Genomic DNA, 14,584 nt, shown 5'->3' with positions numbered 1-14,584 from the left:
TATGATCATGAATATTCAGAATATCTTGTGAAGATTTCCTACCTGTAGATGTTATTATCCTTGTTCTCTTACATAAGTCTGGTGATTATAACTATGAACATGAATATTCATAATTTCTTGTGGAGATTCCCTACCTGTAGATAATATTATCCTTGTTCTCTTACATAAGTCTAGTGATTATAACTATGAACATGAATATTCATAATTTCTTGTGGAGATTCCCTACCTGTAGATAATATTATCCTTGTTCTCTTACATAAGTCTGGTGATTATAACTTTAAACATGAATATTCATAATTTCTTGTGGAGATTCCCTACCTGTAGATAATATTATCCTTGTTCTCTTACATAAGACTGGTGATTATAACTATGAACATGAATATTTATAATTTCTTGTGGAGATTCCCTACCTGTAGATAATATTATCCTTGTTCTCTTACATAAGACTGGTGATTATAACTATGAACATGAATATTCATAATTTCTTGTGGAGATTCCCTACCTGTAGATAATATTATCCTTGTTCTCTTACATAAGTCTGGTGATTATAACTTTAAACATGAATATTCATAATTTCTTGTGGAGATTCCCTACCTGTAGATAATATTATCCTTGTTCTCTTACATAAGTCTGGTGATTATAACTTTAAACATGAATATTCAGAATTTCTTGTGAAGATTTCCTACCTGTAGATGTTATTATCCTTGTTCTCTTACATAAGTCTGGTGATTATAACTATGAACATGAATATTCATAATTTCTTGTGAAGATTTCCTACCTGTAGATGTTATTATCCTTGTTCTCTTACATAAGTCTAGTGATTATAACTATGAACATGAATATTCATAATTTCTTGTGAAGATTTCCTACCTGTAGATGTTATTATCCTTGTTCTCTTACATAAGTCTAGTGATTATAACTATGAACATGAATATTCATAATTTCTTGTGAAGATTTCCTACCTGTAGATGTTATTATCCTTGTTCTCTTACATAAGTCTGGTGATTATAACTATGAACATGAATATTCATAATTTCTTGTGGAGATTCCCTCACTGTAGATATTATTATCCTTGTTCTCTTACATAAGTCTAGTGATTATAACTTTAAACATGAATATTCATAATTTCTTGTGAAGATTTCCTACCTGTAGATGTTATTATCCTTGTTCTCTTACATAAGTCTGGTGATTATAACTATGAACATGAATATTCATAATTTCTTGTGAAGATTTCCTACCTGTAGATGTTATTATCCTTGTTCTCTTACATAAGTCTGGTGATTATAACTTTAAACATGAATATTCATAATTTCTTGTGAAGATTCCCTACCTGTAGATGTTATTATCCTTGTTCTCTTACATAAGTCTGGTGATTATAACTATGAACATGAATATTCATAATTTCTTGTGAAGATTTCCTACCTGTAGATGTTATTATCCTTGTTCTCTTACATAAGTCTAGTGATTATAAATATGAACATGAATATTCATAATTTCTTGTAAAGATTCCCTACCTGTAGATAATATTATCCTTGTTCACTTACATAAGTCTAGTGATTATAACTATGAACATGAATATTCATAATTTCTTGTGAAGATTTCCTACCTGTAGATGTTATTATCCTTGTTCTCTTACATAAGTCTAGTGATTATAACTATGAACATGAATATTCAGAATTTCTTGTGAAGATTTCCTACCTGTAGATAATATTATCCTTGTTCACTTACATAAGTCTGGTGATTATAACTATGAACATGAATATTCATAATTTCTTGTGGAGATTTCCTACCTGTAGATGTTATTATCCTTGTTCTCTTACATAAGTCTAGTGATTATAACTATGAACATGAATATTCAGAATATCTTGTGAAGATTTCCTACCTGTAGATGTTATTATCCTTGTTCTCTTACATAAGTCTGGTGATTATAACTATGAACATGAATATTCATAATTTCTTGTGGAGATTCCCTCACTGTAGATATTATTATCCTTGTTCTCTTACATAAGTCTAGTGATTATAACTTTAAACATGAATATTCATAATTTCTTGTGAAGATTTCCTACCTGTAGATGTTATTATCCTTGTTCTCTTACATAAGTCTGGTGATTATAACTATGAACATGAATATTCATAATTTCTTGTGAAGATTTCCTACCTGTAGATGTTATTATCCTTGTTCTCTTACATAAGTCTGGTGATTATAACTTTAAACATGAATATTCATAATTTCTTGTGAAGATTCCCTACCTGTAGATGTTATTATCCTTGTTCTCTTACATAAGTCTGGTGATTATAACTATGAACATGAATATTCATAATTTCTTGTGAAGATTTCCTACCTGTAGATGTTATTATCCTTGTTCTCTTACATAAGTCTAGTGATTATAAATATGAACATGAATATTCATAATTTCTTGTAAAGATTCCCTACCTGTAGATAATATTATCCTTGTTCACTTACATAAGTCTAGTGATTATAACTATGAACATGAATATTCATAATTTCTTGTGAAGATTTCCTACCTGTAGATGTTATTATCCTTGTTCTCTTACATAAGTCTAGTGATTATAACTATGAACATGAATATTCAGAATTTCTTGTGAAGATTTCCTACCTGTAGATAATATTATCCTTGTTCACTTACATAAGTCTGGTGATTATAACTATGAACATGAATATTCATAATTTCTTGTGGAGATTTCCTACCTGTAGATGTTATTATCCTTGTTCTCTTACATAAGTCTAGTGATTATAACTATGAACATGAATATTCAGAATATCTTGTGAAGATTTCCTACCTGTAGATGTTATTATCCTTGTTCACTTACATAAGTCTGGTGATTATAACTATGAACATGAATATTCATAATTTCTTGTGAAGATTTCCTACCTGTAGATGTTATTATCCTTGTTCTCTTACATAAGTCTAGTGATTATAACTATGAACATGAATATTCATAATTTCTTGTGGAGATTCCTTACCTGTAGATGTTATTATCCTTGTTCTCTTACAGAAGTCTAGTGATTATAACTATGAACATGAATATTCATAATTTCTTGTGAAGATTTCCTACCTGTAGATAATATTATCCTTGTTCACTTACATAAGTCTGGTGATTATAACTATGAACATGAATATTCATAATTTCTTGTGGAGATTTCCTACCTGTAGATGTTATTATCCTTGTTCTCTTACATAAGTCTAGTGATTATAACTATGAACATGAATATTCATAATTTCTTGTAAAGATTCCCTACCTGTAGATGTTATTATCCTTGTTCTTTTACATAAGTCTGGTGATTATAACTATGAACATGAATATTCATAATTTCTTGTGAAGATTCCCTACCTGTAGATGTTATTATCCTTGTTCTCTTACATAAGTCTAGTGATTATAACTATGAACATGAATATTCATAATTTCTTGTGAAGATTTCCTACCTGTAGATAATATTATCCTTGTTCACTTACATAAGTCTGGTGATTATAACTTTAAACATGAATATTCATAATTTCTTGTGGAGATTCCTTACCTGTAGATGTTATTATCCTTGTTCTCTTACATAAGTCTAGTGATTATAACTATGAACATGAATATTCATAATTTCTTGTGAAGATTTCCTACCTGTAGATATTATTATCCTTGTTCTCTTACATAAGTCTGGTGATTATAACTATGAACATGAATATTCATAATTTCTTGTGAAGATTTCCTACCTGTAGATGTTATTATCCTTGTTCTCTTACATAAGTCTAGTGATTATAACTATGAACATGAATATTCATAATTTCTTGTGGAGATTCCTTACCTGTAGATGTTATTATCCTTGTTCTCTTACAGAAGTCTAGTGATTATAACTATGAACATGAATATTCATAATTTCTTGTGAAGATTTCCTACCTGTAGATAATATTATCCTTGTTCACTTACATAAGTCTGGTGATTATAACTATGAACATGAATATTCATAATTTCTTGTGGAGATTTCCTACCTGTAGATGTTATTATCCTTGTTCTCTTACATAAGTCTAGTGATTATAACTATGAACATGAATATTCATAATTTCTTGTAAAGATTCCCTACCTGTAGATGTTATTATCCTTGTTCTTTTACATAAGTCTGGTGATTATAACTATGAACATGAATATTCATAATTTCTTGTGAAGATTCCCTACCTGTAGATGTTATTATCCTTGTTCTCTTACATAAGTCTAGTGATTATAACTATGAACATGAATATTCATAATTTCTTGTGAAGATTTCCTACCTGTAGATAATATTATCCTTGTTCACTTACATAAGTCTGGTGATTATAACTTTAAACATGAATATTCATAATTTCTTGTGGAGATTCCTTACCTGTAGATGTTATTATCCTTGTTCTCTTACATAAGTCTAGTGATTATAACTATGAACATGAATATTCATAATTTCTTGTAAAGATTCCCTACCTGTAGATGTTATTATCCTTGTTCTCTTACATAAGTCTGGTGATTATAACTATGAGCATGAACAGACTGAATCAGGGATATATACAAAATAAATTTTGTCATAAAACTATTTACTGAATCAAATTTTTGTCAAATTTTCTAAAAATTGTGAAAAGTAAGAGAAGTGAGCAAGAATAGTTAATTGTCGCATCACATATAGACAGCGTTACAGATAGTAAAATTAGAAACAATTATTTTCAGTTTTATTGGCCCCATAAGGCATAGCGCGATATGATGTACTAGATTTTTAGTATGGCCCAGATTGGATTCTAAGTCACAGCGGATATTAATCGGTTTCTGAGACATACTGTTATTAAATTAATTGCTATTAGCTCAGCTGCTCTATAATCGAAGTCTGGCCAAACGTAACACACTAAATATCTTATTATTACAACGCTTTATCTTAAAAACTGTCAGGTTATTATTGCTGTGCTGCTTATAGGATTATTTAGTCCTTTTCTCCTGAAAAGGCTTTCAAACACTTTTTTCTTCAAGTAATTAAAGTTGGAAGGGGGAGGTTAAATGGAGCGCGATGGGTGGTAAAATCTATTGAATTTATACGATTTTGGGGTAACCTACAACACCACTAAAATTTTTTTTAGGGAAGGGGAGTAATTAGTCTTTACTCTCATCTCCCCCATTTGATATCTCTTTCTCACAGAGATCCCATTGATTTACTTATCCTTTTTTCCCTGGTACAAATATATTACCTGTATGACGATATTAGTTTTAAGATTGATTTATGAGAATTGGATATATTGTACTTCATATGTACAATACACATATCAACATTTATTTTACGTTATTTTAATACATTTAATTTTGATATAAAATTAAAATCACTCGCTAGTCTTGGGAAATTCCAATATTGTTTATCATAAATAAAATAACCTAAATGGCCAATGAAGCATCCCTAAAATATTTGACTCAATCGGTTCAGTGGTCAGTGGGATCTAAAGGGACAAACTAAAAACTTCCTGCTTTATATTCTAAGCGTTGCGGCCTCTAGAGACACTTTCATTTTCAATTTTTTTTTGTTACTTTTTGTTAGGGGCGATTTCTCTTAGGAGGGTGATGGTATCCTCCACAAAAATAGTTATAAAGCTTCCCAGGGTCAATTATAAGCTTGTCTTTAAAGGAGAACTATATTGATTCAGAAGATAGCGTTATCCAGAGACATTCTGTTACTTTTATAGGAGAATAAATAAAGATTGAAAAAAAACATGTAGACATATTAATTTGCATGCCAATATTCATGTCTTTAAAAAAATATGAATCTTAAATTTAATAATTTTTATACCGATTGTAACTTGTTTAATCTATACATTTTGTTAAATACAAACTTTTATTTTAGTAGCGAAGCTGCTCTGTTATTGTATGTCCGTTCTTAAATTTTAGGGTCTACGGTCTACACTACACTGCTAGTTTAGAACGAATAAAATAGTGTTCCAGCAAACGAATAAGAGAACATTGTTATAAGACCTTGGGTACCAGAATAATCAGCCAAGTAAATCAAAACTACCTTTGAATTTTCATTTCCTTGTTTCATATTTTTGTTTGTGTGATCGCGAGTGTTCAGGTGCGTGCGTGAGCGTAGGCGCGAGTTTGTATCATTTGACCGCCACACACATAATTATAAACTGTACAAAATTACATAAAGTGTACACTTTCATGATATCTATCCATCAATATTTAGTTGATTGAGTTTTTAGTAGCAAAGCTACTCTATAATTCACTTTGTCTGTCAGTCAGTAAGTTTGTAACGCTATGGGGGAAACGTGATTTTCTCAGCTCCTATTTAAGATAGACAGCTGAAATTTATTCACAACATTCAAATTATTAAGGAGCATAATTAACTATAAAACATCAATGGCGGTCGGGCCGCTTTTTAGCAGGTTTTAGAAGAGAAACAATGGCGGTCAGACTGCCTATTAACAGGTTTTTGGCTATTTTTATATGTTTGACATATTTCCCCATATCTTTGATATTTTAGGTCCAATTTTCAAACTTTTTTGCGATGACAGTTTCAAAATATTTTTTCACATTGTTATGTGCATCTTGACTTGAAAGTTATTCTGTCTCGTAAGACACTACTATATTTCTGTTATGTGCATCTAGTAAGTAATTTTCTTTAACCTCTTCATCATACAAAATAAAACAAGGTTTCTTATTATTTTCTCCAATAAATCTGTTCTTGATTTTAATAAATACACTTTAAATCTACATGTACATATTCCCATCCACGAATTTTTATGCTTCGCTACTTATGGATGTTGTCATCCTTGTTTACCATACGCCTTATGGCTTGGCTGGCTGACTGTGACTGCAAAAACTAAATAGTTTTAAAGTGTAGCGGCAGATAGGCTTCGACTGATTTATGAATTTGACGGCCGTTTAGCAAAGTTGCTAGTTTTGAAGGCTTTGTTAAGCATCTGACTCAATGCGGCTGCTAATAATGCTGAAACCTTATATCTTATGGGAGGGAGGGGACAATGGACTTTAAATTATACTGATCTAAAAAAAATATTTAGATATTTCCTCCTTTTTGGATGAAAAACGGGGACTTTAAAATTTGGGATGTATAATGTGCTTCAGTTAATCGTCCATTGTCTTATCCAGTAAGACGATATTATAGATGACTTTCCATTGTCAAAAGCGTAGCTTTTCAATGGACTAAGGTCTTGGTCTGTTCATCCTTATGTCAGGAAAGCTAGTTTTGTTTCTTATTAAGTAAAAATTTTCAGTAATAATTAAAATTTTTTTTTTAATTATTGGTCAAGATTTTATGTATAGATTTATAGCGTAATGTCTTTTTTGCAATCATAGATAAGAGAGTTTTCAGTAGTAAATTTAATTTGTCATGATATAAAAATGTACATTTCATAATAGTAGCCCGTCGCTTTCATCGATGTTATCATCCTTGTTTAAATAAACGTTTTAACCCTAATATGTGCGGGCAAACGTGAATTTCTACACGCATATAAGCTTTCCTTATCCCTCATTATTCCCCCCCCCCCCGAATCCAACCAATCATTCTTTCTAGAATATTCTAGTTACTATGGACAGCTTTTACCTCTACCCTATCCCCAAAACCTTAGATTTAGGGGTAAAGGGACATACATAAAAAGGGGGTGGTATGGGGGAGAGGGGGGGGGGGGCAATAAATATAAATGACGACAGTCTAGTATTTATAATTAATCTCAGTTAAACTTTGTTATCATATCTATATTGTTGTGCGAGTATTTTAAAATCTAAAATGTGGGGTTCTACTCGAGTTGTTCTTCGCAGGGTAAGAATTTATAATTTTCTTTTTAATCAACAATTTATATTTAAGTAACTTTGTCTATATTTGTGTGTAGCAAAAAATCTCGCCAACTGCTGAACTAAATGGTTCTCCTTTACAATAAAGCTTCTCATAAGCCCAGGGAAGATATATTTAAAAGTGTAGGTTTGACTGCCCCGTCCCAGCACATCCATAGAGTCCTCTTTGAGTTTATCCGCTTGTCCTCTACAAAAGTAGCTGGATGCCAATTTTTTAAATTCTAATATTCCTGTACTGTGATTCAGGGCTGGAGACCCTTGATGGAGCCTAGCAGACAAAAAACTGACATCCAGGAGTGGATCAACGCTCACAGAAAATTTGACAAGCTTCTCTATGAGATGATGCCCTCCTCATTTGTTGAGTTTCAAGAGGTAACATTTTAATATTTTTTTACAAAATATTTTACTTTTGTACATACAATAACTAGCCTACAGCTCACGTTGTTCGCTGGTCTGTAATGCTATTGAGAACATTAAATATCTGTAGGGAAAGGGTATAAGGCTGATGCAATTATAAGAGTATAAAATCCGGTAATTAAGAATTCGTATAGGGTCTGATCTTTCAGGGATAAGACAGAAGGCTTTTTTATGTTTGCTGACCCATGCACGTCTACTCTATGAATAACATTGTCCGGCGATTTATCGTTAATGCTCTAAAATATTTTGTTTTCAGCTTTTATCAATGATAATCTTTTTAAATGTTGTGTAAATATTCAAATACCACTAAGCATCATTACTTACTATGTCTGTCTGTTGTGCACCATTTTTGCTTTCATTTGCTTTGCCTTTTATTTTTTTAATTCAAGAGCTTCTATAGTTATGGATGTTGTCATCTTTATTTATTTGTTAAAAGTTTTATTTCTCACCTTCTTCGTTATTCTGTCTATAGTGCTTTGAAATTATTAAAATTACTGTAGGAAAAATGTTTATTTTCCCCTCTGTTATTTAACATTGAAGATTGAATTTTTTTTAGACCAATGCACTTCTGCCCGCATAACCGTCGATCAATGAGTACTGCATAAACACAACTTTATTTTCTGATGTCAAAGACTGCTAATATTTTGTTTGAAGATTTGTATGACCACTGCACTGATCATTGTTCGTCATTCTGTCAGTTATGCCCCTTTTCCTTCTTTTTGCTTTTGTGTTTTTACTTTTACAATTAGGAACGTTGCTACATGTGGACATTATCATCCTTGTTGATGATTTTTAAACTCATGGATCTTAATAGATAATGTACTATATTTATTTTACATCCCCCATGATGATAAATAAAAGTAAGCCTTCTGTTGATTGAAAAGTTTGGACACTTCTTGTTTAGAAGTGACGAAACACAGATTAAGTTTTTTAGTCAAAGTGGTTACTAAACTTTGGTTTACAGTGTTATTTACAGTCAAATGTTCCCTCCTTCCCTGAGCAAAAGAAATTCTGGAATTGAAACTATCCTTCTTACTCTATAATTCACATGGTCCATTAGTCTCTTGGATCGAGATTTCATATTTTAATAGCTAAAATATTTGTTTTCTCAGCTGCTATCAAAATTAGATGGTTTAAATTTTTAATCAAGATTATAATGACACATTTGCAAAGTTCATTTTCATTTAGTAGCGAAGATTATCTTTAATTAAAATGTCCTTTCGTTCGTCTGTTGGCTATGATTAGAGGAAAATGTGATTTTCTCATTTGCTATTAAATGGCTGAAAAGTTGTGTAAATACTCCCTACATAGCTTTCCAGTATGGGCCTCATTTATTGGTCAGTTCATTCATCCTGTAAGAGGGAAGGAAATGGGGTAAAAGGGTTGTATAATGTTGTTAATGATCTATTTCTTGTTAAAAGCAAAACTTTTTTACAGTGGGGGTTTGTCTGTCCATCCGTACGTCTCTAACAGATAGTTCTGATTGTTAATTTAGGCATATTAGAATTGTCCTATTGAATTCAAACTCGACAATAAAATTCTTGAAACTGTTATGTCCTGCAATGAAGTCAAAGTAAAATTTTTTTTTACCGTTGCTTTACATAGTTGCCCTATCACCATGACGTTAGTATGTCCAAATAAAATATCTTGTATTTAAGCTATTAAATGATATAATTACTATTTTTGGTAAATCTAGATATTTCATCTTAAGTGCAGTTACTCTAAATTTCTTATATAGAATTGATCGAGTTTCTCTTTTTTTTAGGATTTTGTCATTCTTGTTAATCTTATTAATTATCAGAGATAATTACTCTTTTTAATTAATAATTAATAATTACTCTCGCTCATTGCCTTACAAATTTTATTCTTTTTTTCTTTAATTAAATGAGTTATTTAATTTAATCAAACAAAATTTAGCATAAATGAATATTTAAATCTCGAGGAAATAAATGATCGAGCGATATAACCTCCCCTCCTCTCTCTGTCTCTCTCTACTTCTTTCTTTCTCCCTCTCCCCGTTCTCTCTCTCTCTCTCTCTCTCTATCCCCCCGTTCTCTTTATCTCCCACCCTCTCTCTCTCTCGCTCTGTCTCTCTTTCTCCTTCCGTTCTCTTTCTCTCCTTCCCCCAATCTCTCTCTTTCGCTCTCTCTCTCTTTCTCTTGCTTCTCACTCTCATATCTGTTAACTTATTTATTCAGTAATTTGTTTTATATTTACACCCAATGTAACAATACACGATTTAACGTTTTGCTTCATTTTTATATATTTTTTTAAAGATTAAATTTCTAATATTTTTCAATTAAAATTTTTGTCCTGAAAGGGTTAAAATGATTAGTTTAATATCTGACCGCATTACGTGGAGTGTCGCACAAATCAATTCATTATAAAACTAAGTTTTCCTATGTTTACTATATTATTAACTTAAGTTTTCTGTTTTATGAATACAAATCAAATACTTCAATGTTATTTAAATAGCAACATGAATATAAAAAATGCATTTATGATGCATAAAGTAGAATAATGGGTATTATCGTTCTGGGCAATGAGAGTTTAATAGTGATCATTGAAGCACTATGAGTTTTGAACGACATACGTTTGGAAGATTCGAGCTCGTTTATAGACGTTTATTTCCTACATAGATCTGTCATGGATCTTGATGCAATAAAGCAGGCCCTTTTGTAAATGTTAAAAATTGGAAGATTTCATTAAATAAAAGTAATCGCAAATATACTTAGTAAATAAATGCCTTATTTTTTGGGTGTTTCGAGTCGCTGTCTTAAACAAATCAATTATAATCAAGATATCAGATTCATAATGCTACAATGTCAGGCGCCTGAATTTAGGGTTACCAGTACGCTAAGAGGTAGTCTTCCCCCCCCCCCTTAAACTGGCTCAATTCTTTACTATCAGTAATTGCAAGGAAAGGTTGTCCAATAAAAGTGCAATTATTTAAGCCTTTGAGGAATTTATACACAAAGTTTTATTAGTTCGTTGACTTGATAACTTATGGTATATTGCTTAATTCAAAATAAGTGTCTAAAAGTCCAAACCTACAGAGGGTGTAATTATTTTACCATTACTGGGAACATTAGTTTATTGTTTATTTTCTTATCCCTAAAATCCCTTATAATAATTAACTATCGTAGGGCCGAAGAGGCTATCCCACAGATCTGGAGAACCACAAGGATGGTGTCGTGGTCACACATGAGGATCCTATGGGACTTGTCATGAAGGAGTTCTTCACCCCATTCTTCTCTGGCAGGTACTTGATAATTTTTTCAGTAATTTTCAGGATCTTTGATAATCCATGTAATTATGCATGTAATTTTAAATTGAGCTTTTTTTTTCGGTGACGGGCAAATTCAATATAAGTGTCATTTTACAGTTTAAAAAACTGCGTATAATTTTGAATCATATAATTCTAACATAATTTGAGCCTTTTCTTACTCTGCATCTATATGAAAAAAATTTTATTTGCACTTCTTTATGATGACAGACACCCTGAAGAAGTTTTTAAAAAAATAAGGAAAAATAACCACTAAAATAATGCCTATAAATTTGCTAATAATCTCTTTGTTTTGTACATTTTGTGCATAAACCTTGAGAAAATCCATATGCACAAAATATAGTCCTAAATAACCCCCCGCTATCTTATTTGCAGGTTGATAACCCCAAACCTGGATGCCCTCCATAATTTTGGAGCTACAGAATTTCAACAGGATGAGACCTCTATCAAATACAAGATTGATGTCAAGTCTTTCAATCCAGAATCTCTAAAGGTAAAATTTCATAGAAATAGGGCATTGGACTGTAAATTATACTAGTACTCTAAGTTCTATAAAAACGTTCTCTCATTTATTCTGTTTAATACCTTGTGTCAAACTTTTCAACCAATAGTAATGTTCTGAAACTTGAAGCAGTTTTGTTTAATATCATACAGGATGTACGTACAGTACATCAATTTATCCCTTAAGATCTCTTATAATTGTCCAGAATCTATTGGTACATTTTTTAAGTTCTGCATTTCATACAAATTCATATTTGTACAAACTGTAAAACCTTTATTTTATGTACATTAGTAGTGAAGCTACTCTATAAGTTACCCCAGGAGATTAATGAGCATCAAGTGTATAATTGACTTTGCCAGCAAGTTTGTAGGTCATGCATAAAAAGACATTTTTTAATGTTATGTCAGAAAGGGGTCATGATTTCTTTGAATTATTGCATATGTTTCAACTGAACATCTTTACAATTCCCTTTGTCCGTTTGTATTTCCATGAATTTTTAGTGCTTCGCTACAAATGGATGTTTTCATTCTTGTTTTTAGATCCGACTCATTGGAGAGATGTTAACTATAGATGCCAAGGAGGAAATTAAAGAAGAAAAAGATGGCTCCAAAAGATTAGAAGTCAAGGTAACTGTCACAGAAATTATCATGCCAAGTTTAAAATGGAAAGGACAATTCTAAAAGATATTTAACAATCCATATGAAAACCTTATAATAAAACTTCTGGAACCATATAAACCAATATCCCAACTCCACTAGAAAAAATTACTAAAAAGATAAAATTTGAATTAATTTTTTTTCCTAGCATTCATCGCTCAAAATTTTAGGAGATGACCAAGAGCTTTATCCTACCTCGCGGAGTCCACAAGGAGGACATCAAGACTGTCCTCTCAGAGGATGGTTTCCTAAATATCACCATACCTAGACCTAAGGTAAGAAATATTCCAGAGACCTTGAGTGGCAAAGTACGATAAATTAAGGTATATTCTCTATAGAAATAATAAACAGATATTTCTTCTTTTGTTTAGAATTATTGGTTGAAAGGTTTCAACACTAGAGTATTTTTTATTGGGAGGGGGAGGATAATCTTATTTTAGGGGAGGATTTTTTTTGTGGGGGGGGGGGGTAGAAGCATCTCTTTACCCCCCCCCCCTTCCATTGTGGGTCCTTGTGAACACTTCTATTTTTTTTTGTACATTTGTTTTACTGTTTATCCCTCGTAGCTTCTAATGACCATCTAATCTTGTACATCTATTCTTAAGGTTGAGGAGCTGACTATTGAGAAGGGAGAGCCAATCAATATAGAACACGAGAAGAAGAAGGTTGAAGCTTAATTTATCAATCATCATTTGCATATTTATACATGTAGTTTCGCCAATACCATAAAAATATATTGTTCATTGCAAATGATTTCCTATTAAACCAAAATTGCCAACAAATGTATTAATGCTTTTTTTATTTTCTTAAATCTGACTTAAACTCTATTCTATTTCATATTTATTGTAATTTCACATTGATCTCTTAATCTTGTAATTTTATTATTATTATTTTAATTTGTCAATAATAAAATATTATTAAAGTCATATTCTGTATGTTTCAATATTTTCGTTACTGAATTAAATTCTAGCACAAGTAGCAACCGAGAAAATTTATTTTCGCTGATCTAGAATTCATGCAGTTTTATATGCATGTCAATTGTCCGTGGATAAGCATATGAAAAATTAAAACAATGAACTTGTGATTTTCAGTTAAGGATTTTATCCCATTAAAATTTATTTACTCCTTATTTTAAATTTTGACAACATTTGCAGCTTAACAATAATGCGAAATAATACAAAAGATCTGTGAAAGTAATTTTTAAAATAACTTTACCTTTAACAAAATTTCTCTTTTCGGATCAGGTCTATAATGCGAAATAAGATATATTCATTCTGAATATTTCAAACTGCTTGAAGTACATGAATGCGTTTTAAACCCCGCATAAACAACATTACCTGAAAGACACAACCAATTCAGACCATCATTTTTTATCTTTGTTTTGGATAAAAAAATCCCTCTTACTTTTAAATAAAAAGTATAATTTTCATTCCAATGTCCCTTCTCTTCCTCCCTGCTGGTTTACCCTAGAAAGTAATAGGTTTGGTGTGTCTTGCAATATATCTTTTGTGTTTACTCTTCAAATTACTTCCGACCAACTAAACTATGTAATCCTTGCTTATACACTCGGTAAGGGATGCATTCATTCAAGAAAATTTAGATTTTATTTTATTTTTTTCCCTCTCAAATTGAAAGGTTAAATGTTATATGTATATTAAAAAGACAAGAAGGTGTCGGGTTCTAGTTTGAACTTCAAAGTGTCATGTTAGAGTAGTTAAAAATGATAATAATAAAGAATATTGAATCGAGTAGGTAAATGCCTGGGCCTTTATCTTGCAGTTTTGTACAAAGGTTGTTTACTAAAAAGGGTTAGTTGTCTGTTGGGTGTTACTAGTAATGATAATTCCGGTTTTTTGACAGAAAATAATAAATTGTTTGGATCTACTGCAGTTCACGGTAAAATAT

General features: G+C 31.1%; 2 protein-coding genes across 2 annotated transcripts in view; both read left to right on the top strand.

The window, feature by feature from the left end:
- Window positions 1–14,584, top strand: part of LOC145322617 (multidrug resistance-associated protein 1-like) — a 273,276-nt gene that overhangs the window by 34,646 nt on the left and 224,046 nt on the right. The gene's annotated exons all lie outside the window — the stretch shown is intronic.
- Window positions 7,635–13,616, top strand: LOC145322612 (heat shock protein beta-2-like). Its single transcript, XM_080164761.1, has 7 exons — window positions 7,635–7,786; window positions 8,065–8,190; window positions 11,382–11,497; window positions 11,897–12,014; window positions 12,563–12,649; window positions 12,850–12,954; window positions 13,285–13,616. Exons 1-7 carry the CDS (start codon window positions 7,754–7,756, stop codon window positions 13,354–13,356), a joined length of 657 nt encoding a protein of 218 aa, XP_080020887.1. The 5' UTR covers window positions 7,635–7,753; the 3' UTR covers window positions 13,357–13,616.

Source organism: Acartia tonsa, chromosome 6 (assembly GCF_053477335.1).
Source record: "Acartia tonsa isolate MP-2025a chromosome 6, ASM5347733v1, whole genome shotgun sequence".
NCBI lineage: Eukaryota > Metazoa > Arthropoda > Copepoda > Calanoida > Acartiidae > Acartia > Acartia tonsa.
This window is presented reverse-complemented; position numbering and strand designations above follow the sequence as displayed.

Excerpts from the sequence above, each read along its gene's own strand:
- LOC145322612 (XM_080164761.1), top strand. The coding sequence starts at position 7,754 with ATGTGGGGTTCTACTCGAGTTGTTCTTCGCAGG. Across the intron at positions 8,191-11,381 it reads CATTTGTTGAGTTTCAAGAG|GGCCGAAGAGGCTATCCCAC; the intron begins GTAACATTTTAA and ends TAACTATCGTAG. Across the intron at positions 12,015-12,562 it reads TCAATCCAGAATCTCTAAAG|ATCCGACTCATTGGAGAGAT; the intron begins GTAAAATTTCAT and ends TCTTGTTTTTAG.